At 40.4% G+C, this 24,211-nt stretch overlaps 1 protein-coding gene across 1 annotated transcript in view; it reads left to right on the forward strand.

The window, feature by feature from the left end:
* Positions 1-22,060: 22,060 nt before the first annotated feature.
* MAML3 (mastermind like transcriptional coactivator 3) overlaps positions 22,061-24,211 on the forward strand; it is a 352,805-nt gene continuing 350,654 nt past the window's right edge. The window contains exon 1 of the mRNA XM_087724365.1: positions 22,061-22,935. Within this exon, the coding sequence (XP_087580491.1) occupies positions 22,486-22,935 (450 nt within the window). The 5' untranslated portion in view covers positions 22,061-22,485. The remainder of the gene's footprint in view (positions 22,936-24,211) is intronic.

Genomic DNA, 24,211 nt, shown 5'->3' on the forward strand with positions numbered 1-24,211 from the left:
TTTATTCCACTAGCCATTGCCAACTGTAGAGGGCAATGCTCAAGGACTGTTGAGTCAGCTCTGTCTGAAGACATTTTGGTCATGTGGCCAGCAAGACATCACAGAGCACTATGGTACCTATATATCTACTCGCATTTGCATGTCTTCAAACTGCTAGGTTGGCAAGAGATAGAGCAGGTGTGTCAAACTGGCAGCCCATGGGGTGGATGCGTCACATGCGGGCCATGCCCATCCCAGCTACGAAAATGGAAAAACATCATGAAATGTCACGTGATGGCAACGTGATGCCATGAGTTTGATACCCGTGAGGTAGGGGAAGAACAGGAGCTAATCCTGTCACGCAATGTTCAGGTCTTGAAACTGATCTGTCGGCCTTCCAACCGACAAGCCCAGCATCTTGACCGCTGAGCCATCATGCCACCCAGATTCCTTATGATGACTATCTAAATTAGATAAATATTATTTTCGGGGTTCTCAGCTCGGTCTTTTAATTGCAACTCCATAGCACCAGAATTAGGAGTATTAGGCATGGTAGTACTTTGCTGATCATGGCTGCTGGAAAAATAAGAAAAGTCATGTCTGTTTTATTACTTGCTTGGCAGATTATCTGGAAGTCCAGGGTTGTATGCTAAATTGGAGAATTAAAGAAAATTACAGGAAGAAACTGTGTACAATTATTTATGTATAAAGATAGAGGTTCCCCTTGCACATATGTGTTAGTCATTCCCAACTCTAGGGGGCAGTGCTCATCTCTGTTTCAAAGCCAAAGAGCCAGCCCTGACCGAAGACGTCTCTGTGGTCATGTGGCAGGCATGACTAAACACCGAAGGCGCCGGAACGCTGTTACCTTCCTACCAAAGTTGGTTTCTATTTTTTCTACTTGTATTTTTACATACTTTCGAACTGCTAGGTTGGCAGAAGCTGGGACAAGTAACAGACACTCACTCTGTTACATGGCGCTCAAGATTTGAACCGCCGAACTGCCAACCTTTCTGATCAAGAAGCTCAGCGTCTTTGCCACTGAGCCACCACACTTTTTATGTATACTTGCAGATAAATATATATGGAATTGCTGAATAAATTATCAGGTCAACTAATGGAAAGCTTCACCTTTCTCAACAAGCTTTATTCATGACATTCTGCTGAAACTTTGATTTATTCAGTGGGCCATAGTCAGATAATGTATTGGACAATTATAAACTAAATTGCTTTATTCTGAGGAGGAAAGTTATTTTAATGTCTTACTGGTCCCTGGAATAGAAAAAAAGAATGCTAGAATATATATTTTCTCTATTTAAATATTGTTTCAATTAGTGATATGATTTTGTACTTCCCTCTCGGAAAATAGTTTGGGGAGGGTCTGTGCACACATTGTAAATGTATTAATTACTGTAGTTTGATTGAAAGGTAGATAGTCAGCTTCTCTGGAGGAGATGACTGTTCCACGCTAATAAAATCAGTCTGCAAAAGCTGTGGGGAGCTCAAAGATACTTTGAGAGCCCATATAAATATTACTGCTAGTGATGTTGATAAATGGCATCTCAGGTTTTTAGCCCTATAGTTTCTGACTGAAAGGAATGCATAAAATAGATGTCAGGGCTCACAGAAATAATCCTTATCAGTTCAGTTCAATATTGGCCAAAGACTTCCACAAAGTATTTTCTCAGGGGACATGCTTCCATTTTTCCCCTCTATGTGACTACTATTTCTTTTTCCTTGACTCTGTTTGGTACTGCTAAACAGTGAATTTCAGGTGTTGTATGTTGCATTAGTTCCCGAGGCAGAAGATGAATGAAAGTAAACCAATCCACAGATAGCTGAACAAACAGCAGTTTATTGAGCATCCAGAATCAACAGAAGAATCAACAGCAGAATCAACAGCAACTTATTAAAGCATCAGACATCATTTTTATAGCTTTGCAGATTCTTAGTTCTCACTTTACGTGTTATTACATTATTGGTTAACAAGTCTCCAAGGCACAGTAATTGGCTAATAACTACATCATTGGTGTTCGTCAGAATGTGCATGTTCTCTCACACAATGAAAGAATCAAACATACATTCAAGCAGTAAATGTTACAGGTTATACATTGTATCATCCCGTGTCCTTGTTCATGCCTGGGAAACACTGCAAGCAAAGAATGTACTTACAAGCAAAGAATTGCTGCAGTTTGTACTTACACGTGTAACCACAGTTCTAAGAACCATCCAGATGATTTACTGTAATAACCCTACATTTTCTCGCTTTTTGTTTCTAATGTCGAAAAAAGAGATTTTTCAAGAGCACGCATTTGAATAACATTCAAAGTAGGTGCAGGAGACTTACGAAACATGGCAAAAAATGAAGGAACACATTGCATACAGCAACAAAAAAGTATAAGTAATGCGATTATACTCACACTATAGAAAAACAATTGTTTTAACCAAGAAATATCAGTAACCAATTAGTTAACCAAGCAAAAGGAGAAAATTCATCATGTACATTATTTTTATAGAAGCTTGTAAATTAGCTAATTCATCTTCAATATTATTATTAAGTGAATGAAAAGGCACAGCACAAGCACGTTGACCTACCAAGGTACAAAATCCACCTTGACGAGCTAACAAATAGTCTATAGCAAAGCGTTGCTGAATTAAATCTTGATTAAGTTCTTCAATTTCATTTTGCAAATCTCTAATAATTGCAGCAGTAGCATTAATAGATTTCTCCAATCGACATGTGAGACCCAGAATAGCATGTCTATTTTCTTGAGCTATTATTCCTGGGTACGATCCCAAAGTAATATTTCCAGTTATAGCTCCAACTAATTCACATCCAAAAGTAGGCAGTGAAGAAAATTGAGTATCAATAATGACTTCATCAGAACACGTTGGACCCAAGGTTGCACGTCTTTTTCGAGTTGATAAACTTCTGGAAATACCTACTTGTACAGGTAAAGACAAATATCCAATGGCAGCACATTGATAGTTCTGAGGGTGTACATTAGTTGCATATTTATCAAAGAAAAACCACATAGCAGGATCTTTCAATTGCCATCCAGCACAGATTGATCCACCTGTTCCAATATTAGAAGAATCAGTTTTAAAAATAGGAAAATTATCAGGATACATATCAGGTATAGTGTTATGACCTTGTGATGTTTTAATAGTACCCCATAACCAATATTTCTGAGTACAATAACTATAATTCCCTACTTTATCTAAAATATGTTTTTCGGGTAATCAGACGATTGATTAACCAATTATAACGAGCATAACAACAAAAACATAAACCTCTAGTAAATTGATTAATCTGAATATAATTCCATCTAACTAAATTTAATTCACATGGAGGAGTAGAAAATAACCAAGAAGAAGAAATATGTTGAAGTTGCGAAACAATAGAAGAAAAGAAGAATTAATTAATTGTGGATTAATTAGATTAGGAATAAAAGCAACTTGACCAAGAGCCATAGGAGGTTCATAATATAAAGTTATATTATGACCATGAATCAAAAACATATGACGAATCCAAAGATTAGGACTAAGAGAAAAAGCAGGAGTTGTCTCAGAGTTAGTAGAAACTGGAGAAAGAAAACAAAAGAAAAAACAATACACAAGAAAAAAGAATTTTTTCAATTGAGGTTGAGCTTCAATGTGATTCCAAGGCAAGATTGGAGGATGTTGCATCCTTGGAGTTTTCATTTGTTTTTCCATGATAAGGACAAACACACCGGCCTGGAATCCACACAGCTTGTTTTGTTTGCAGATCTTCAATTGCAGCGTAACCATGACCCCAGGTTATAAGTTTTGCAGGTCCACACCAGGCAGGATCAGGAAGTTGACGATAGAGCACCAAAGGTCATGAAACAGGATCCTGAATATGAAAATGTAAATTGACTGGAATGTCTGAAAAGGAATCTAAAAATGTTAAGTAATTCCATGCATAAAGAGTGTGGATTGTGTGCACAGGCCTAGAAGATATCTATTGCTCTTAATCAGAAAATAATCTCAAAGCCAAGATAACTGCAGCCAACTCAGAACGTTGGGCAGTTTAGTACGAGTGAAAGCAATTCCATCCAAGTCATGACCTATTAATTGCAAAGATCTTCGTCGTGCTTTCATAATCAATTCTTCTAAAGCCTGTTGATAAGGAAAAATATTTCTAGGAGGAGAAGCAGACAAATTCAACCATTCATGAATATGAATCACTTTTTCATCTAAAATAGAATAAAGATAACCAGTAGGTAAAGGTGAAGTAGGAAGAATTGCTAACCATAATTTCTTAGCTATAGAAACAATTCTATCAACATATCTCAGTTTAAGTTTATTTAGAATGTCCTGGAGACATTTCTTTTGCAAAACAGTAAGAGACACCAGATCCTCAGGATGCTTGGAACCTTTTAATAAAGAAAAAAGAGGTAACATTTCTCCTGTAGAAATTTTAAAATATGGATGAGCCCAATTGATTGTATCTAAAAGTTTTTGCCATTAAACCAAAGTATATGAAGATTGCACTTTAAGTTCAGGTAAGATAGGAATGGAAGAAGATTGTAAAACTTTAAACCCTAAATATGAATAAGGTTCAGTGCATTGTATTTTTTCAGGAGCTATGTAAAGCCCTCTACTTGCTACAATGGTAGTGTTTGTAGCACTTGTTCTTCATCAAGATCTGAACATGCTATTAAAATATCATCCATATAATGATAAACTAAATAAGAAGGAACTTGAGCATGAAAAGGTTGCAAAGCTTGATCTACAAAATATTGACAAATAGTAGGAGAATTGAGCATACCTTGTGGTAAAACACACCAATGATATCGTTGTGTAGGTTGGCTACTATTTAAAACAGGCACAGTGAAAGCAAATTTTTCTTTATCCTGTGACAGTAAGGAAATAGTGAAAAAACAATCTTTCAAATCTACAACTAATAGTTTATAGGACTGTGGGATTAAATTAGGATTAGGAAGACCACATTGTAAAGGCCCCATTGATTGAATACATTCATTTATTTTTCTGAGATCAGATAAAAACCTCAATTTTCCACTTTTCTTTTTTATAACAAACACAGGAGTGTCCCATGGACTAGTAGAAGGTTCAATATGGCCAGCAGCCAATTGATCCTGTACCAGGGAATGAAGAACAATCAATTTTTCAGAAGATAACGGCCATTGCTCAATCCAAACAGGTGTAGAACAAAGCCATTTAAGAGGAAGTGCCATCATCCAAAATCAAATGAGCATTAAGAAGAGAAAGAAGATCCCTGCCCCAAATATTAGTATGAATATCTAAAATGTAAGGATGTAAAGATACAGACTTACCAGTAGAAGTTGTGATGGCTATGGAATGAGTGCTTTGCCAAGCAGTTGTAGACCCACCAATGCCCCACAAGGAATTAACATCACATTTAGGCCATTGCACAGGCCATTGTAAAAGGGAGATGACAGTAACATCGGCACCTGTATCTAACAAACCTTGAAAAGGTTGCTTATTAAGATATAAAGTAAGAAGTGGCCTATGAAAATTAATAGACTGCAGAAATCCTATAGAAGTAAGAGTTGAACCAAATCCAGAATCACCACAATATCCAGTACCTGGGTTAGGTACCTTATAGGGAAGCAAAAGAAGTTGTGCTACAGAAGATCCTTTAGAAAGAAATTGTGGAATATTAACCCAAATTTGCATAAGAATCACTCCAGTATAATCAGAATCAATAACTCCTGGAACTACAAAACATCCCAATTTATGAGCAGAAGAACGTGGTAAAATAATACCAACTAAACCAGAAGGGAGAGGATCAGTGTACTGAGAAGAAACAAGTTTAACTTCTAAAGGAAATTTAAAATCCAAATCTGCTTGAGTAATTAAATCAACCCCAGCGCTACCTACTGTGGCTGAGGAGGCACAAGAGAGGGAGGAGGGACAAGAGAGGGAGGAGGGAGATTTACAACGGGAAAGGCACTCTTTGTTTTCTGGGTGGGTGCCACACCCACCTGCAAGTTTCCCGAGCGAAAACGACATTGATTAGCCCAATGAAAACCCTTCTTGCAAACAGGACATTTCTTTGTAGGACGATCACCACCAGTAGATGGCGTTGAACGACAATCTTTCTGAAAATGACTTGATTTTCCACATTTGTAACAATTCCCCACAGGCTTTCTCCCTTTCTGAATTGCAGCAGCCAACAAATTCATTTTATATGATTGAGATCCTATATCCTGACAAACACGTAACATGTCTGCTAAGGTATATTGATTTGTAGCTTTGTAACTGCAAAGCACATTTACAATCCACATTAGCATTTTCAATAGCCAATTGGCGGAGTAATTCTGCTGCTGCTTCCTGATTATCCAATTGTTGATGCAAAGCTTTTGAAAGTCTTTCTACAAAATCAGCATAAGGCTCATTTACTCCCTGATGTATGTTAGAAAAACTAATTTTAGGCTCACCAGATTGTGGAACCTTTAAAAAAGCTCTGAAAGCACATTCAAAAACTACAGCTAAAGTAGCAGGAGAAAGTAGAACCTGATTAGGAATATCTGCAAACTGACCTGATCCAAATAACTGTTCTACTGTGTAAGCTCCACCTCCACCTATAGCAGCTGCATGAGAATGACGCAAATGCTCACTTTCCCGAACATATTGCATAGAAGTTAAAATCATACAAAACAATTGCTTCCAATCTTGAGGTATCATGGAATAGCCATTCTTAATTCCTTCTAAAAGACCTCTAGTAAAATTTCCAGTAATTCCATAATCAGAAATAGCCTTCTTTAACTCCCTTAAGATTTGAAATGGCAAACCTTCCCATTCTGCAATCTGTTGTCCAGCCTGTGGTCCTGGTTGATACTGTACTGGACATACAGACAACAATTCAGCTAACTCTTCTCCAGAAATAGCACCATCTGTCTTACAATTTTCCACCATCTTTTGAAAAGCAGACTTTGGAACAATATTAGAAGAAGGAGGGGGAAAAGGAGGAGGGGAAGAGGAGGAGGCTTTAATACAATGTCAGAAGGAGCAGAAGGTATTATTACAGCCTTAGCCTTAAGATCAGAAGACAAAATTTCACTTTCAGACAGCTGAGGATAAATCACAGTAGAAGGAGGTTGAGAAGAGGTGTTAAAAAAGAAACAGAATCTTCCTTCTGACCAAACATTTCTATAGTATATCAACATAAATGCCAAGCATGTAAAAGATCTATCTCTGTCCTCAGCTCAGAATGCAAAACCTTGCCAATTTTTTTCCAATCTGACAACTTCAAAGAACCCTTTTCAGGATAGAAAGAATAAGTTAAAACAATTTCTCGTACCAGCCGAAAAAGAGCCTTCTGTGAAACAGACAATTCAGACTTCTTAAGAAGATAACCCAACTCATTAACATGCTTCCTTTGTTCCTGAGAAAGCGAGGATCCCATACTTACAGAAACTTTGAGAGATAAGGTTGAGAAGCCCAAAGGCTGACAACGCGTCTATCCTTGCCGGACGAAATATGGGTCCCTGTTCGGGCGCCAAAATGTTGCATTAGTTCCAGAGGCTGAAGATGAATGAAAGTAAACCAATCCACGGAAAGCTGAACAAACAGCAGTTTATTGAGCATCCAGAATCAACAGCAGAATCAACAGCAGAATCAACAGCAACTTATTAAAGCATCAGACATCATTTTTATAGCTTTGCAGATTCTTGGTTCTCACTTTACGTGTTATTACATTATTGGTTAACAAGTCTCCAAGGCACAGTAATTGGCTAGTAACTACATCATTGGTGTTCGTGAGAATGTGCTTGTTCTCTCACACAATGAAAGAGTCAAACATTATACATTCAAGCAGTAAATGTTACAGGTTATACATTGTATCATCCCGTGTCCTTGTTCATGCCTGGGAAACACTGCAAGCAAAGAATGTACTTATAAGCAAAGAATTGCTGCAGTTTGTACTTACACGTGTAACCACAGTTCTAAGAACCATCCAGATGATTTACTGTAATAACCCTACAGTTGTATCCAGCAGAACAGAGATGTTATGTCACCCAATTCTAGAGCCATAAGACTGTTAATGATAGCAGCTTCTCAGCTAAGCAAGTACTTAGGGCTCTTCTGTTTTGAACAGTGTGGACTGAAACTGGCTTATCTACAGCAATTGGCAGCCCTGAATCTCGGAACATGCAATTAATAGTATAGCTGATTCATATTGTGATACAGATACGGACCTAAGTTGTCTGGTATCCATGGTAGAAAGGTTCATCAATAGAATAAGAAGAACTTGACCAAAGATATATAGACACTACTTACTGACAAAGATCTCAATTCATTGCATGCACTTGGTGCTTTCACATGTTTGAATACAGTTCCCTTCAATTCCTCTGTCCAGTTGATTTTCCCACTAAAAATCTTATATTAGCTGTACTAATTTCACAGTGTGTTTTTCAGGAAGATTTAGGCAATTGGGCTAGACCACTCAGAATTCTTTTTTCTCCTATAATACGAAAAGAAAGGTATAAAGCCAAACTATATATTTTGCTAAATACCAAGATGACTCACAAACTGGGATAGGGAAGGGAATCAATCAAGAAACAGGAGGCTATAACTCAGATCAGAGTTGTGAACAATTTCCATTATTTTGTATTCTATTCAGTAACACTATAAAATACCATAAAAGCAGAAGGGGCAGGCTTAGTAACATTTATCCACCCTCAGTTCTTTCCTCTCTATGCTTCTGAGTTCTATCCCAGAACAAATCTCTGGTTGCATCAGTTTCTTAGAAGAAGGAGAGGGTACTGACTGCAACAACTTTCTTTGTTATTAAGAATTGAGTGCATCTTGCCTTTATAAAGCTGGCAGTGCTATATGGCTCAGAAGAGGAAGCCAGCAAGTCAGAATGCTTTTAATACATCTGCTTATAATCCTGATGGTGTGGTTGAATCTGGAGTCTAACTTATTAAAATGGCAGCTGTGAAGCCATATAGGGCACAGTATTCTGCTGTGGAGTAGACCACCCTAGTGCTGATGACCTGAGGTGGCAGCTGGTTGCCTGTTTAGTTCCACATAATTTCTGGAGTATGTTGTTCCTAGTATTGATTTTTGCTGCCATATTCTCCAAATGCATCTTATAGGAGAAAGTTTAGTCCAATATTACTCCAAGGTACTTTGGTTGGGGATTATAGAGGAGTTAGTTGTTATTAAGTAGACCTTTGTGTCTGTGTGTCCATATGTATATTTTATAAAGGGAACAGCACTTTCTCATATGAGCTGACTCTGAATTGATATAGCTTGAGACATTTATCATCTCACACAATATTAACTCATAGCTAAACATAGCTGGATTAGGACAATATAACTTAGCATGTGCATATTTATTTATTAAATGTTTATGCTGCCCATCTCACTACAAGTGACATATTACCTACCATTTTTTTCAGTTTTGCAAATACTGTATGTATGTATGTATGTATGTATGTATGTATGTATGTATGTATACACATACATACATACATACATACATACAATGTAATTTGGCTAGGGTGGCTATTAATCTATTTTATAGATTGAGACTGAGAGAATGTTGTCTTTCTCAGAACTATTTGTGCTGAAATCTTTTTATATTTTTCAGAGAAACACCACAATGTTCAATAGTAATAGTCCAGTTGAGACTGCAGTTGGGAATAACAACTCAAGTCATTAAATGAATCAATCACTAAGTGAAACTCTTAAGTATGCTTATGATCTTACTTCAGTTTCCTTTGTTTACAGACCTGCAGAGGTATTGGTTGTAAAGTTACTTTTCTATCACTGTCATAAGTGTGAATAGTTATTAAATGAGGCAGCTGTTAATTCTCTGTTAAGAGTAAAAGTTTATCAGTACTGATTCTTTGCTTCCAGTTTACACCAACTTTCCACTAAGGCATTTATTTTTCCAGTCCGCATGAGGCCCTTAGCAGCCTATGGATGCCCATGCTAATGCTGCTGTTTTTTGAATTACCACATTGCCTTGCCTAATGTTTGGTGGGGAAGAGAACAGAACAATCCTTCTGATCAAATTTTTTTTTAAAATTGGACTGCTGACCACTGTGCTTGGAAAGAGGGCACATCAATAGAATCGATCCCAATAATCTCTTCTTCTGTACAGGGGATTGGACAAGATTAACCACTACTACCACCTCCCTAGCAATCCCACTGAAGTAATTGCCTCCCTCAACAATCTTTACTCCACTTCTGTTGCTCCCTGGGAAAAGACAACTTACAGCCTCTTTCCACTCAACAGCCTCTTTCGTAGCAATCTATACTGGGGAAATGGTTTTCTCGGTGTGAAACACAATGTGTGAATTGATGGGTGTATCCTGCTTGACACACTAAACCAAATCAAATACTGTATATAGCACCTTAGAGTTCAGCAGTGGCCACTATGAACCTCCTGAAAGAAAATTCTCCTACTCCTTAATTAAGGGCTCATTATTTTGCTTCCAGGTTTTGAATGCAGTATGATAATATTCTGAAAAGAATTTGGTAATGGTTGGTGAATGGCAGCTAATGCTATTCAGCACTAGCTGTACATTGATTTATTTTAGATTTGGATCATTTTACCTTTTTGACAGTGAAAAGCTAAAAAATTAACTCCCATAAAAGTGATTAAATGCTGATTAGGGTTTTTTACTCCACCCTTCAGAAACTGTCACTGAAAGACATTTAAGCTGCACGTGCTGTCAGCATATTGATGTTTTTTGGCGGTCTTGCTCTAAATAACTTTTTTTTCTGCATATTTCAGCATGAAATATCCTCTTAATCAGGCAGATTTCTGTCATGACAATCACACCGAGAATTTGTGTGGCTATTTTTACATCATATATGGTTCTCCTATGTAGGCATAGTGTTCTCTGATGAACAAAGTGATCACTAGCATAGATTTGTTAAAACAAATCATGCCAGATAGACATTATTGTCTTCTTTGATAAAGTGACTAAACTGGTGGATCAAGGAAATGCTGTGGATGTGAGAAGGATCTTGGTGTCCATGTGGACCATCACGTATGAGCCAGCAGTGTGCTGCAGCTGCCAAAAAAACACAGTCCTGGGTTACATCAAGAGAGGGATAGCATCAAGATCACAAGAAGTATAGAGTACAGCTCTATACTGCACTAGTGAGGCCACATTTGGTACACTGTACCCAATTCTGGTCACCATGATGCTGAGACCCTAGAAAAAGAGTGCAAAGGAGAGCAACAAAGATGATAAGGAGTCCCGAGGCTAAATCATAAAGAATTATTGAGGGAACTAGGCATGTCTAGCCTAACAAAGAGAAGGACTGAAGTGACATGATAATTGTCTTCCAGGACTTGAAGAGCAATCACAGGTAGGAGGGCATTGATTATTCTCCAAAGCACTTGCAGGCAGTACAAGAAGCAATGAGTAGAAGCTTGTTAAAGAGAGATCCAATCTGGAATTAAAGAGACATTTTCTGACAGTAAGAACAGTTAATCAATATAACAGCTTACAGATGGAGTTGTGGGTGCTCCATCACCAGAGGTCTTCAAGATAGTCATTTGTCTGGGATGCAAAAAAGTTTCATGCCTTGGGCAGGGAGTTAGACTAGAAGGCCTCCAAGGTTCCTTCCAGCCCTTAATTCTATGATTCTATGTTTTTTCATTTACTAAATTTGTACAGCCATCCATCTCACCAACTCTGGATGGTGTACATCAATCCAACAAAACAGTACATACATAAAACAATATAAAATAGATGAATCCATATTAAAAGATAAATATAATAAAGACAAATATACAAAATATACAATGAAGCTGGGAGCCCCAGACTTGGTAACATAGCAAAGATATTGAAAAACTTCCAGAATACCAAAAGAGATGAAGCTAATCTAGTTTCAAGGAAAGGAATGTTCCATAAAGTGGCCATTATGGCAGAGAAAACCCATCTCCTGAGACAGATGGTCCCTCAGATAACCCAGTGCAGTGATGGCTAACCTTTTTCCCATCGTGTGCCAAAAGTGGGGAGAGCACAGGGGGTTGTGTGTAGGTATTCCCACACCTGTAGTTCTATGTGGGACACACACCCCCGTGCATGCTTGTGTGACCCCTGCCCTCCCTCGCTTTTGTGCACGATGGACCCATTTTTCACCCTCCCCAGTCTTTAGAGGCTTTCCAGGAACCTGAGGAGGGTGAAAACACACCCTTACCCCCCTGGAGGCTTCAGGAGGCTTCCCAGAAGCCTTTGGAAGGAGAAAAATGGCCCTACGGGCAACCCGGAAATCCATTCCCGAACTGCATTGGATTGTTTTTCGCCCTCCATTTTTCGCCTTCAGGGAAGCCTCCGGAGAGTAAAAAAAAAAGGCTGAAAATGAAGGCTGAAGTCAGCTGGCCAGCACGTGCATGCGCGCTGGAGCTGACAGGGCAACGCCTTGCGTGCCCTAACAAATGGCTCCACGTGCCATAGGTTCACCGTCACAGACCTAGTCTCTCCCATACCATGAAGGATTTTAAAAGTTAGAATTTGCACTTTCAATTGGACCCGGAAGCAAACTGGCAATCAATATACCCCACCAAGCAGAGGTGTGAGATGTGCTGTTCTACAAGCACACATAATTGGCCATGCTGTTGCATTCTGAAGATTCTGGATGCTTCAGGGGCAGCTCCATACAGAGTGCATTATAGTAGTCCAAATAAACCTCACTTCCACCCCAATCACTGCATGCCTTTGAGCCTTATCTGGTTTGTCCCAAGAGAAAGCTGCTAGTGTTGGGAGATTCCTGTGGAATAGGCATAAAATAATAAAATAGCTAGTTTGAACTCTACACATGTGGGTTTGGTCGATTGTCATGACATCCTCCAGGACTTGAACTTTACCTCCCAATCAGTGGTGGGTTGCAGGCAGTATGCCCCGATACGGGTGTACCGGAGCCTTCCCAGAGCACCGGATACCATTCCTGTACAGTGCTCCAGAGGGCCCACCCGAGCTCCTTACCTGTGCTTTAAGCCTTTGGCGCTTACGCACATGTGCATGGTGCATACGGCACCTGCGCAACGCTCCGCGGAGCAGCTGGAGTGTCACGGAGGCTTGTGGAAGTGTCGCAGGCAAGTATGACACATGCGTGCACCCCGCACGTCCATGTGGGTGTCGCCAGTACCGTTCCAACCGTATTGGTTGGAACGAAATCTGGAACCCACCATTGCTCCCAACACACACACACACACACACACACACCACATTCAAAAATCCAAACACGCAGAATCCCACCCCTAGAGAGATTCCACTCATCCATCCTCCACCAATTCCTCCCCTGGTTCTCACCTAGAGGGAATAATCAGACCATTTGCCAGGGTATTCAATACAGGTGGAGTCACTTTGTTCTCTTCCTTCCTTCTTATTTTTTCCTCCTCTCAGGGCTATCTGGTGAACAGGCAAAAGTTGTGGGTGAAATAACTCCACAGTAGCCTGCCACTTTACTGTTGCTCCCTCCTAAACCCTCATGCTCCTAAACCCAGTTAGAGGAGTCTGGTTGCAGGAGCTACAGTTACAAGCATCCAGCCACAGCATTCCTGAGATTTGAGTCAGCTTCCACCCAGGTAAAGAACCTAGCCACAACATTTAAGAGATCACCCCAGAACGTTCTGCAGTCACCTGCAATCCAAGGCATCTGCAGTCATCCATAGTCACTTGCCTAACTTTTTCACTTTGCGGGTCTCAATCTTCTTGAACAGCAGGATGGGGATTTTGGGCAATACTCCCCACTGGGCAATGGTCCGTTTGCCTAGTAGCTTGTTCAGCTCGTCAGCCCTTCCAGCGCCCAGCTGCAGACTATTTAATAATCTTTCAGTTCAGCAAACCTTCATGAGAGCCAAACAAATTGGCAAAAAATAAACTTGTCTCATGAAACAATTCTGGAAAATTCTATGCTCTTCTGATCAGTGCTAAAAAACACAATTATGCATTTTGGGGATTTTTCCCCCTCAAAAACCAACACAGCTATACTTTTGTTTTTTGTTATTGTTGAACATCTTTTGTAAATATAGTATATGAATCATTAGATCTTTATGAGTATTATATTAAGGTATTATAATATTTCTGTTCTGTTTGATTTGTCTTGTTTATAAGATCATTCTAATCTGAGCTGCCTATGTAGTTTAATGTTTTATCATTTCTACGGATTTTTTTTGTTTTGTAAACTCTCTAGAGTCCATTGCATTTTAGTGACTAATAAATTTGAATAAAATAAATAATATTGCCTTACACCTGAACCTCTCGGATTCTAGAATTCCCAAGGGTAGTAGTATGTTGATTATCTGCCTATATGCTCTTACTAGACTTGTTAAGAAATCATGTATTTTTTTCTGATATTCAAGAACTGGGATGAATATTCAGAGTTTATGTATAAATGCAAATAGCATCAATCCTTCTTTCTTTCAGCAGTCCAAGGAAGAAGCCGCATTGTATCCTGAAATCATAAGAATACCATGTAGAACTTAAATTTAATCTGTTCAACTAATTCCCAAATTTAATTCTAAAACTATAGCTAAATATATTTTATAAAGGCTTAGTTAGCATCAGCCACTTTTGTGGATTATTTTGCCAAATTGATAGTTTTCACGCTATTAGGACTTTAGTTGGCCAAAAAGAGTTTTTCAGGAGCTAGTTCATTTTGGCTACTTTTGAAATGCTAAGTAGGGTCAGACCTGATTTGGACATGGACAGGAAATCAACAGAAATTAGCAGGGCAAAAATCTCGATTGTGAAATTAAAATAATATGGTAGTGGGAAACAGCAAGGCATTTCCATACTATTGTTGAAGAAAATCCACATCAGCCTAAAGGATTTATTACATTAAAACAAAATTATTGCCTAAGCATTGTTTTTGTTTTTTTAATGCTAAGCAAAATTTGATGTGGTAGATCTAATGTTGGCTGATCTTTATCATTTATTTTGTGGATTAAGTTGTGAGGATTGGAGGGGAACATGTTGCCCTCTAAATACTTTGAACTACAGTTCTTCCCCTGCCACTTCCTACACATGTGATTGTTTGGTAGTAAATAAACTTCTTGTGGTTAGCTGTGCCATGCAACCAGAGATAAGATGTTAACAGAGAATTAATCCTCTCTTCCTCATGCTGGCCTCAAGACAAATTGATCTGTTTAAGGATCCTCATTTCTCTGTTAATTTTACTTTTTGTCTCCAAAGTCACATGAGATGGGTAAAAGGACCAAAATCACTCCATCTGCAGTAGTATTAATCTTGATCCTGCTGGCAAAGATCTTAACTTCTTTCACACAAGTTATTTCTAGAAAGAAGAAAGAAAGAAAGAAAGAAAGAAAGAAAGAAAGAAAGAAAGAAAGAAAGAAAGAAAGAAAGAGAAAGCATCATCTGGCAGGTTATAACAAAGATCATGCTCCACGACTGGAAGATCTGTAGTTTTGTGTTGCTTCTGCATGGGGATAAGAACTCTCCTCCTCAGTAGCAGCTGATTAGGTCAGCCACGACTAGTCCCAATGCCATGGGTGAAATTCCCTCCAAGGTTTGTCACTAAAATATAACTTTGGCTGTGGTAGAACAACTGTAAATCATAGACAGTACTCTCATGAACTGTGTTATATATAATTAAATACATTTTTGCTTTGTTTCAAATACCCGATTGTCATTGTCTTAATGGTTTTGGAATGTTCTCTTTGATCTGAGAAAAGTTTGATGTTCTTCATACAAAACTCTTTTCCATCCTTGAGTTCTGAAGCTTATACTGTCATGAATAGTTCTGTCGATGCCTCTCCCTTCAGAAAGGGGCTTTGTGTGGGCATCCGATTGGTTCCAGTCTCCATTGATCAGACCTAGCTAGATAGTCATGGCCCAGTTTTGTTATTATTGCCTGATGGATGAAACTGCTTGTTCAATGAATTAATACCATTCCCTATTAACCTTCTTCTGGAAATGTCATCTGTTTATCCAAATAAACTAGAATTACTGCTGATTTGGACTTTCCCCTAATTCCAAAGAAGCCCAGTTACATAAATGTGAAGACAGATGACACTGCTAGATTATTTTGGTATTCAGCCCAGAAATACAACAGATTTTTCTGTCCCCCCCCCCCCAAGATTTTAATTTGAGGAGTTTGGAGAGATGTTGTTGAGTAATAGGGTCAGAGGTGGGTTCCTGCCTGTTCGGCCCGAATTGGCCGAACTGGTAGTAGTGGCGGCAGGAGGCTCCGCCCAGACACTTCTGCACATGTGCAGAAATGTTGCATGTGCGCGCCCAAACCAGTAGTAAAAAAATTGGCAACCCACTTCTGAATAGGGTGAATGCTTTTTGATGTAAAAGGTCCAAAGTTTAGTTTTCCACAGATCCACCTAAAGCAGGGTGGATCACCTGTGGTTTGCCTACAGTTCATTTATATTTGGGGCTCTGAAGCATCCCAATATAACCTGCACTGCAAGGACACTGATGCCTATTTTGTGATGCTTTGGTAAAGTATTTTTGTTGTCCTGGGTATTGTAGTGCATCAACTTATGGTGTTGTTGTTTGTTGTCATTTAGGTTTTATTCTGTGTATTCTATTTCTTTGTTTTTAATTGGGTCAGTCAACATGAAGCTTCAGAGTCATGTGTTCCAGAATCATGCTGACTAAATCAGTACTCAATTCCTTCCCATTTGGAAGTGGATTTACATGAAAACTGTAAAATCTACCACAGATTAACTAGGATTGAGTCTTCTATTTCTTTAACTGCAGCTCCTAGGAATAACGCTAGCTGAATCCATGACACAGCCATGCCCATTTTGCCTGACTGCTGTGTCCTTGTGACCTTTGGACACTGAAGGCTTTTCCCTCCAAGTCTTAGATTTTAATTTATGTTCAGGTTTCATATTTGTGTGCATTGTGGTCGTGATTTCTCTTTTGTGAACTTTGGCAACCGGGAAATAGAGAATTAAATGCAGCAATTGGGATCCACTAAACTGTCTCCTAATCTGTAGTAAAAGGCAGTTCTGTACATATGTTTTAATGCTCATAAGGCTCTCTCTTGAATATTTTTTTAATGCAGGAATCCTCCACCCATATCAGAAAAACAGCCATTTGATTTTAAACAGTTTAGTGATACCTGCTTCTTTATTTCCTTTAAACAGAATATGAAAATACAGAGCTAATGGATCATATTCTGATCAGAAGTTGTATATGAAATCAAACATTAAGTGCACAAAATATTACTGAAAAGCTAAGTGAAACTAATTTGCACCTGCTCTCTGGCCTACTTAGCTGTAATATTAATGTCATTGAATTAGAGGTACAATAAAAATCTTCATACAAGGCTTTGATGTCATTAAGAGCCAAGGTGGCGCAGTGGTTAAATGCAGCACTGCAGGCTACTGCTAGATCAGCAGGTCAGCGGTTCAAATCTCACCGGCTCAGGGTTGACTCAGCCTTCCATCCTTCCGAGGTGGGTAAAATGAGGACCCAGATTGTTGGGGGCAATATGCTGACTCTCTGTAAACCGCTTAGAGAGGCCTGAAAAGCCTATGAAGCGGTATATAAGTCTACTGCTATTGCTATTATTGCTATTTCTGAATATTCTTGAATTACAGCGGAGGATATAGAGGAATAACTTCATACAGGTCTTCTCAGGGTAACAAAACAAACAAAACAAAAAGCTACTAACTTAGATTACTTCCATGGCTGACAAAAGGCACTATATGAGCAGGAAACCATAAAGGACTAAATTCTTGAATGGAATATGATTCCAAACTGTTATCAATCATTGCCTAGAGACCATATTCCAGAGTACCTGATTTTACAATTTCTATTGGCCAATTGCTTTCATATTGTTATATACCATCAATTCTCCCTACTAGCATATTTACGTGTTTGGGTTGACTAGTCTTGCAGAAGAAACCTCAAAGCTAAAATGTATTTCAAATATTTTTTTTATTTCTCGTAGTCGTCATTTAGGAAATATTGATTGTGAAAAGAAAAATAAATTTAGCTAATATATTGCTGCATCCTTAATTTTAGAACTATATATACCAGAATTTTTTCAAGCCTGCTGGGAATTCTGCACTTGCAGTTCTAAGTAATCTGGAATATGGCATGTAGGGGAAGACACTTTCCCCCAAAAACAATCTTTATAATGCCAACATAGAATTAACTATACACAAAATACCAACCGTAACTGATCTTAAAGGAAAAAGGGAGGGTATGAGACCTCATTAACACTTACTGTATATTTATTTTATTTATTGTATTTGTAGAGCTGCCCATCAGTTACTTACAGTAACTGTAAGTATTTGGGAGACCACCAAAACATGCCAGGACTGCACACTCGACTGAGAAGCTGAAAACACATTCTGGAAGTCAAATCACCTCTGCGTTACTGCCATGAAAATTACATGGATGTGTTCATGATATCACCAAGCTTCATAAAGGTTTTATCTTTTACATACAGGACAGAAATATCAGCAATTTCTCTGCTGTTGAATAAATGTGCCATCAATCCTTCCTTGTCTCAGCACAAAAATGATATAAAATTGTTAGTTGTATATTACAATTGGTTACCTACAATGCCAATCTCTGATTCCTTTGTATCCCTGTCAAATTGTACTGTTTAGATTTATGGATGCTAGATGCTCTAGCCAACTTGCCTCCCTGCCCCCTTCTGACACTATTGCACCCACCTTCCAAATGTCTCCAGCCCAGAGGAAAACATCCACCAAGCCAGGGCACTTTTGCATGAAATGAGTATGTTGATATTAATATATAATTTCAAGATTCCACTTGGGTTTCAGTGGGCTTGTTTGTCCCTCCTTCCACACCCCACGTGGATATCTCACAAGTTCAGAATGTGAAATAAAACATAATGAAAAATGCCTCCTCATCCCAAGCATTTTATGTACTGCAAAATGAACTGAGCCACTCCAACTAGATTTTAATTTGCCAATATATTTGAAACAAGGAAACATGAGAGGAGAGGAAGGAAATAGATGGCTGTTGGGCAACCAACCCTCCTATAACAGCGGCGCAAAAGTTTGAGTGATAATTAGTAATGTGGCTAACTACAATAGTTATGCTGCTTCTATTACTACTCATCTAGATTACTGCAGCTCACTCTACGTGGAACTCAGAAGTTCCAAAGCACAGCAGCCTATTATCTAGTACTCAACTATGGTAGCAAATTACTCTACAGTAGGGGAGTCAAACGCACATCAAGGCAGTGCCACATGACGTATCAGGACCTTTTCCCCCTTTATTAAAATGGGTGGGCGTGGCCAGCACATGACATATCTGGCCCACTGGCCGGGAGTTTGACGGCCCTGTTCTACAGGGTTTGGCTTCCTATTGGTTCTCAGCTGCAATTTACAGTACTGGTGTTAACCTGTAAAGCCCTTTATGGCTTGGCATCAGGTTGGTTTTTTGCTTGCTGGGACAAACAACAGAAGTGGTTGTTCACTTAGGGATATGTGGGGAGTTGAAAAACAGAAGCACTGCTTTTCTGTAGCAGTGCTAGCCCTCTGGAAAGGCCTTCCACTAGAAGCAAGTTTAGTCCAGACTTTGGCTGTCTTATGGGAACAAGATGGAGCTCTTCAACAATGCATTTCAGACTTTGTTTTTTAGATGTTACAATTTGCATGTTTAAGGTTTGTATGATTTTAACTGGACCGTGGATGTCTTAATATTCTTTATATTCTTAATATTCTTTATATTCCTGCAGAGCTGGCAAGACTCCTGTGGCATTGTAGCAGCATATATAAATGTAATAAATATTAACGTTCAGAAAAGTAGTGAAAGTAAACTGATCTCAAAGGCATCTCAAAGTGGAACTGTGATCTTCCACAAGCAACACATTCCCCAATATACAAATAGGAAATACATTAAATATATAGTATAAAGCATGATTTTGTTGGACTGAAAATCTACTTGCTCCTGGTTGCCATTAGATTTCTGTCGAAGACATTCTTGACCAGCAAGGTATGAGACAGATACATTCAAGTGGTAAATAAATACTTAATTCTGAATTAATTTTTGGTATCAAACTTACTTTTAAAAAGTCTTTCAGGATGGAGAGCATCTACAAATGATACTATAATCCTTGCTTTATTCACAAAAGAATATAAATTTCCATGCTCTTAAGCATGAAAACAGGTGTACAGCATGAGTGGTCCCAGCATTTTCTAAATATTCTCAACTGCAAAAAGTTTGAGGAAAAATGACTTAAATGAACATATCACTGAAATGTAAGCATGTGTACTCCTAAGTCCCATAAAAGCGGAGAAGAAATACTTTCAAGTACAGTATAGAATTATAGCCTTAAACCTGTTGAAATTTATTTAGGTGGAAACTTATTTGAAGGCAATGTTAGTATTTAAGAGATATATACAAAATAAGAAAAAGATTACACAATTCTCACTTGTTAGCAATCCTGTATTGGAAAAATGCAATTTTCATCCAATAAACATTTATCTTTCTTTTAAAAAATAGTACAGTTCAGAAATACTTCAGGTTACTCACCAGTTCTCACTTGAATTCTTATTTTGTAGTAATTTGAGTAAGCAATAAATATGGGTACAAAGGGTGAATATGACTTTATTGTAATATAGTACTATACCTTAGTTCATAGTAAATGTTTACTCTTTTTTATTACATATATATGGGAGAGGGCAAGTAGCATATGTTTAGTTTAATTTTGCTCTGATTTCTTTGTAAGTTCCTTGAAACACTCATCTTTTTTCTTGTTACAAATTTTACAAGGCAGTAAATAACATAGAAATGATTATTTTTATTTTTTTCTGTTGAACCTCTTCAGGGTTCTTGTATAGAAAAAAAAAGTGGGGGCAGCCTTTGGCACCCTAATCTTTAAAAAAAAATAAAGTTGAGCCCACTGAATTAACAACACAACAGAATGTCAACAGAAAATACCATACAATGCACATATATAGGAGTAAAGCTATAGAGATTATCTTTAAAGCAACTTGAAAATAAGTTTATATTTACTCTCAAGTGAGGGAGTAAGACAGCAAGCACAAATCACTTCACAACGAATGTTTTCAAATGGGGTGGGGGAAGAAGGGAGGCTTATCAGGGTTTATGTTAAAGCCAGCCTCTTTTTTTCTCAGCTCTGTCTTTACTTTTCCATGTGGAAAAGGTTATCAGACAAGGCAGGCGAAGAGGCTGCTCCCTTTTGGCGGAGCAATGCACAGATTCTGACAATGTAATACGCAAGAATTTAGGCTAACATGATACACAGCTTCAGCTTGCACTGAAGCTCAATAAGGAAACCGGACACAAACAAGCAGGCATATTACACACACACACATATCACACGCGACCAGGTCAAAAGTTGACTGCCTCGCCAGCTTCCCTTCGGATCCTTTCTTGTTCCGTCCTGGCAGAGCTGATTTTCCGCCCAAGGTAACAAACAGCGTGAGTAGGCGCCGGAGGGGGATTAGGTGGGGATCGTCGTGTCCGTTCCTGCTGGCTAAAGGTCCGGGCCGGATTTTGCACCTTGTCCCCGGGACTCCCTGACGGAGAGGCTGCGGCTGTGTTTATTGAGCGCTCTTGTCCTGGTATCACTCCGCTGGCATGGAAGAGGAGGCGGAGGAGATGGAAGAGTAACGCACTTGGTCCTTGTGATGGTGGCAGAGGAGAAGCAGCGGGCAGAGCAGAGCCCGAGCCGGTCCCTCTGCGTACTGTAGCAGCTCCGCGGAGGCTCTCCCAGTCCTTCAGCCAGCTACCTTTTGCAGATCGCCCCGGATTGTTCACGTGTTGATTTCCTCCAGCCAGAGGATTTGCTTTTTTAGGTTCCCGTTGAAAAATACAACTGAGCAGCCAAAGTACTTTGAGAACACGGTGCGGCATAAACACCCAAACTTTTTCCCCTCCCTTTTCTCCCCCTCCCCCCGGAAAGAAAACACAATTAAGAAAGCGGCGTTGCCTGTTTTCTGAGGGTGTGAGGTGTGAATGCGTTGTGGGTCGTACATGTGTATTCCTTGACCAGTGGGTGCCCGTCCTAGGTATTTTGTGAACGTGTAGAGTGCGAGTGCGGAAAGGCTCTATTCCCACACAAGGCTTTTTGGGGACGTTCTCTCCCCCTCCCCTCCTGCTTTATGTTTCAATACATGGGGGAGACCAAGGAGGCTTTCGGTCCGGAATTTCTTTCGGAAAGGATGGATTATTTCAAAGGGGAGCAGCTCTGAGTTCGCCTCCGGAGTTTGCAACCGAGCGGCGGCGGATGCCTTGTTTGTTGATTGTGTCTGGCGATAACCTTACAGCACCACCTCCGGGTTTGGGCTTTTTCTGCTTTTGGCGTTTTTTACCCCTCCCTCCCATCCGAGAGGATCGGCAAGAAAGAGGTTTTGTTTCGTTGTTTACAGCCCCCAAACATTTTTTGCTTGGGTCTGTTAGCGTTTCCATGGCCCACTAAAGAGTATCCCAAAAGGAGGATTCGCCCCCCTTCGCCGTGTCTGCCTGCTGTGTGGCGCCCGCGTGTAAAAGGAGAGGGGGGAAAAGTTCTTCCAAAATAGTGTGCACGGGGAAGGGGATGGGGGATTTTCCAACCCCCGCTGCCGCCACGAACGGCAGCAGCATTTGTCTCAACAATAACCTGAGCAGCAGCCTCGGCGGGGCCGGGATCGGCGTGAACAGCGCTCCCCACGGGCCTCCTCCCGGTCACAATGCTACTCATAGCGGCGGCGGTGGTACTAACGGGAGCGGCGGCATTCCCAAGCACAGCACCGTGGTGGAAAGGCTCAGGCAGCGCATTGAAGGCTGCCGGAGACATCACGTCAGCTGCGAGAACAGGTACCAGCAAGCCCAGGCCGAGCAGCTGGAGCTGGAGCGAAGGGACACAGTGAGCCTTTACCAGAGAACCCTGGAGCAAAGGGCCAAGAAATCGAGCTCCGGCGGTGGCAGCAAGCAACCACATTCGAGCAAACAGCCACAAGATGCCGAGCCTGCTACAGCCGAGCAGAGGAATCACACACTGATCATGGTAAGGGGGCGGGCAAGGGGGCTGGGGGCGGCTGCGGAGCATTTGTGGGCAGGCGCTCTCTCATTTGGCTCTCGCTTCTCGCCTGAACGGATGTAGGAGTTTGGGAGGGGAGCGAGCGAGGGATGCTTGGCTGAAACCGGGGAATGGGCGGGGAGAGGAAACTTTGGTCCTATAACTAATAAGGGAATCCAGGAAGCAAAACGGGCCATTTGAAGAAGAGTTGAAAGCTCCGCATGGCGAGGGCGGCCGGCTCAGCCAACCGCGCTCCCTTTCTTGCCAACTGGCGGGTTTCTGAAATACTGTGTAGAATGGTCTCGTACACACTGCCCGCTCAAGTAGCCTTCCTCCCCAGCCCCTTGTTCCTTAAGACTACCGGACAATGTATAGATGGGCGCTTCGTAAAATTCGTATTTTGGAAGAGCCGCCTGCTGGCTCAGAGCTTGGGTGGGTTCTGGGCGTCTTCGGACGATCTAAAGCGGTTGTGGAGCCGGAGAAAGCAAGAAAAGGACGCGCGTCTCTTCAAAGGCGAGCGTGGATACTGTGTGGAATAAGGGGGGGGGGGTTGAGGTGTGTGTGTGTCTTCGCTGCTTCTTTAAATCCAGCGGAGGCAGAACTTGTGGGCTGGCTCTGCCGAGCGGGAGTGACAGCCCTCGGAAGAAAAGTTGGGCAGGCTCTTCCTCGACCGGCAGCGCGTGAGAGTGGGTGGTGAAGCAGCCCAATCAAGCCTCTTTAAAGCAGCTATCAGCCACTCATCAGCCACCTCGGCTGGATTAAAAAACAAAACAAAAGGCGAAAGTTTCCTTAAAAAGGCTCGGGAGAGAACAGCAAAGGGGCGTCAGTTGGTCTGTTGGTGGCGTAATGACTCCGAGGAGCAAGTGGCGGGTTCGCTGCTAAAACGCGCTCATTATAAAGGGCGGGCTGCGGGTAACACCAGGGGCTAACGAGCTTGTGGGAAAACAAAGTGCACCCTGTTTAAGCTTTTATTGAATACCTTTCAAGCAGAATCGTTTCGTGCTAGCTGCTCTGGCTAAATCGGTTAGCCTCTTCCCCCACCCTGAAAATCTAGGATTTTACTCTTGTACATGTTTCTTGGGAGTAAATCTCGGTGAACACCTTAGGGTTTAAGTCCGAGTACTGTGGACCTGCGCAGGGTTAGGGGTATTAACCTATTACTAGACCATATCTGGCAGCAAGTAGGTTAATACCTTTACCCCTGCGCAAGTCTACTGTACTCGGACTTAAGCCCTACGGTGTTCACTGAGATTTACTCCCAAGA

Source organism: Thamnophis sirtalis, unplaced genomic scaffold (genome assembly GCF_051295495.1).
Source record: "Thamnophis sirtalis isolate CommonGarterSnake01/CBP01778 unplaced genomic scaffold, rThaSir2_p1.2 scaffold_10, whole genome shotgun sequence".
Taxonomy (NCBI): Eukaryota; Metazoa; Chordata; class Lepidosauria; order Squamata; family Natricidae; genus Thamnophis; species Thamnophis sirtalis.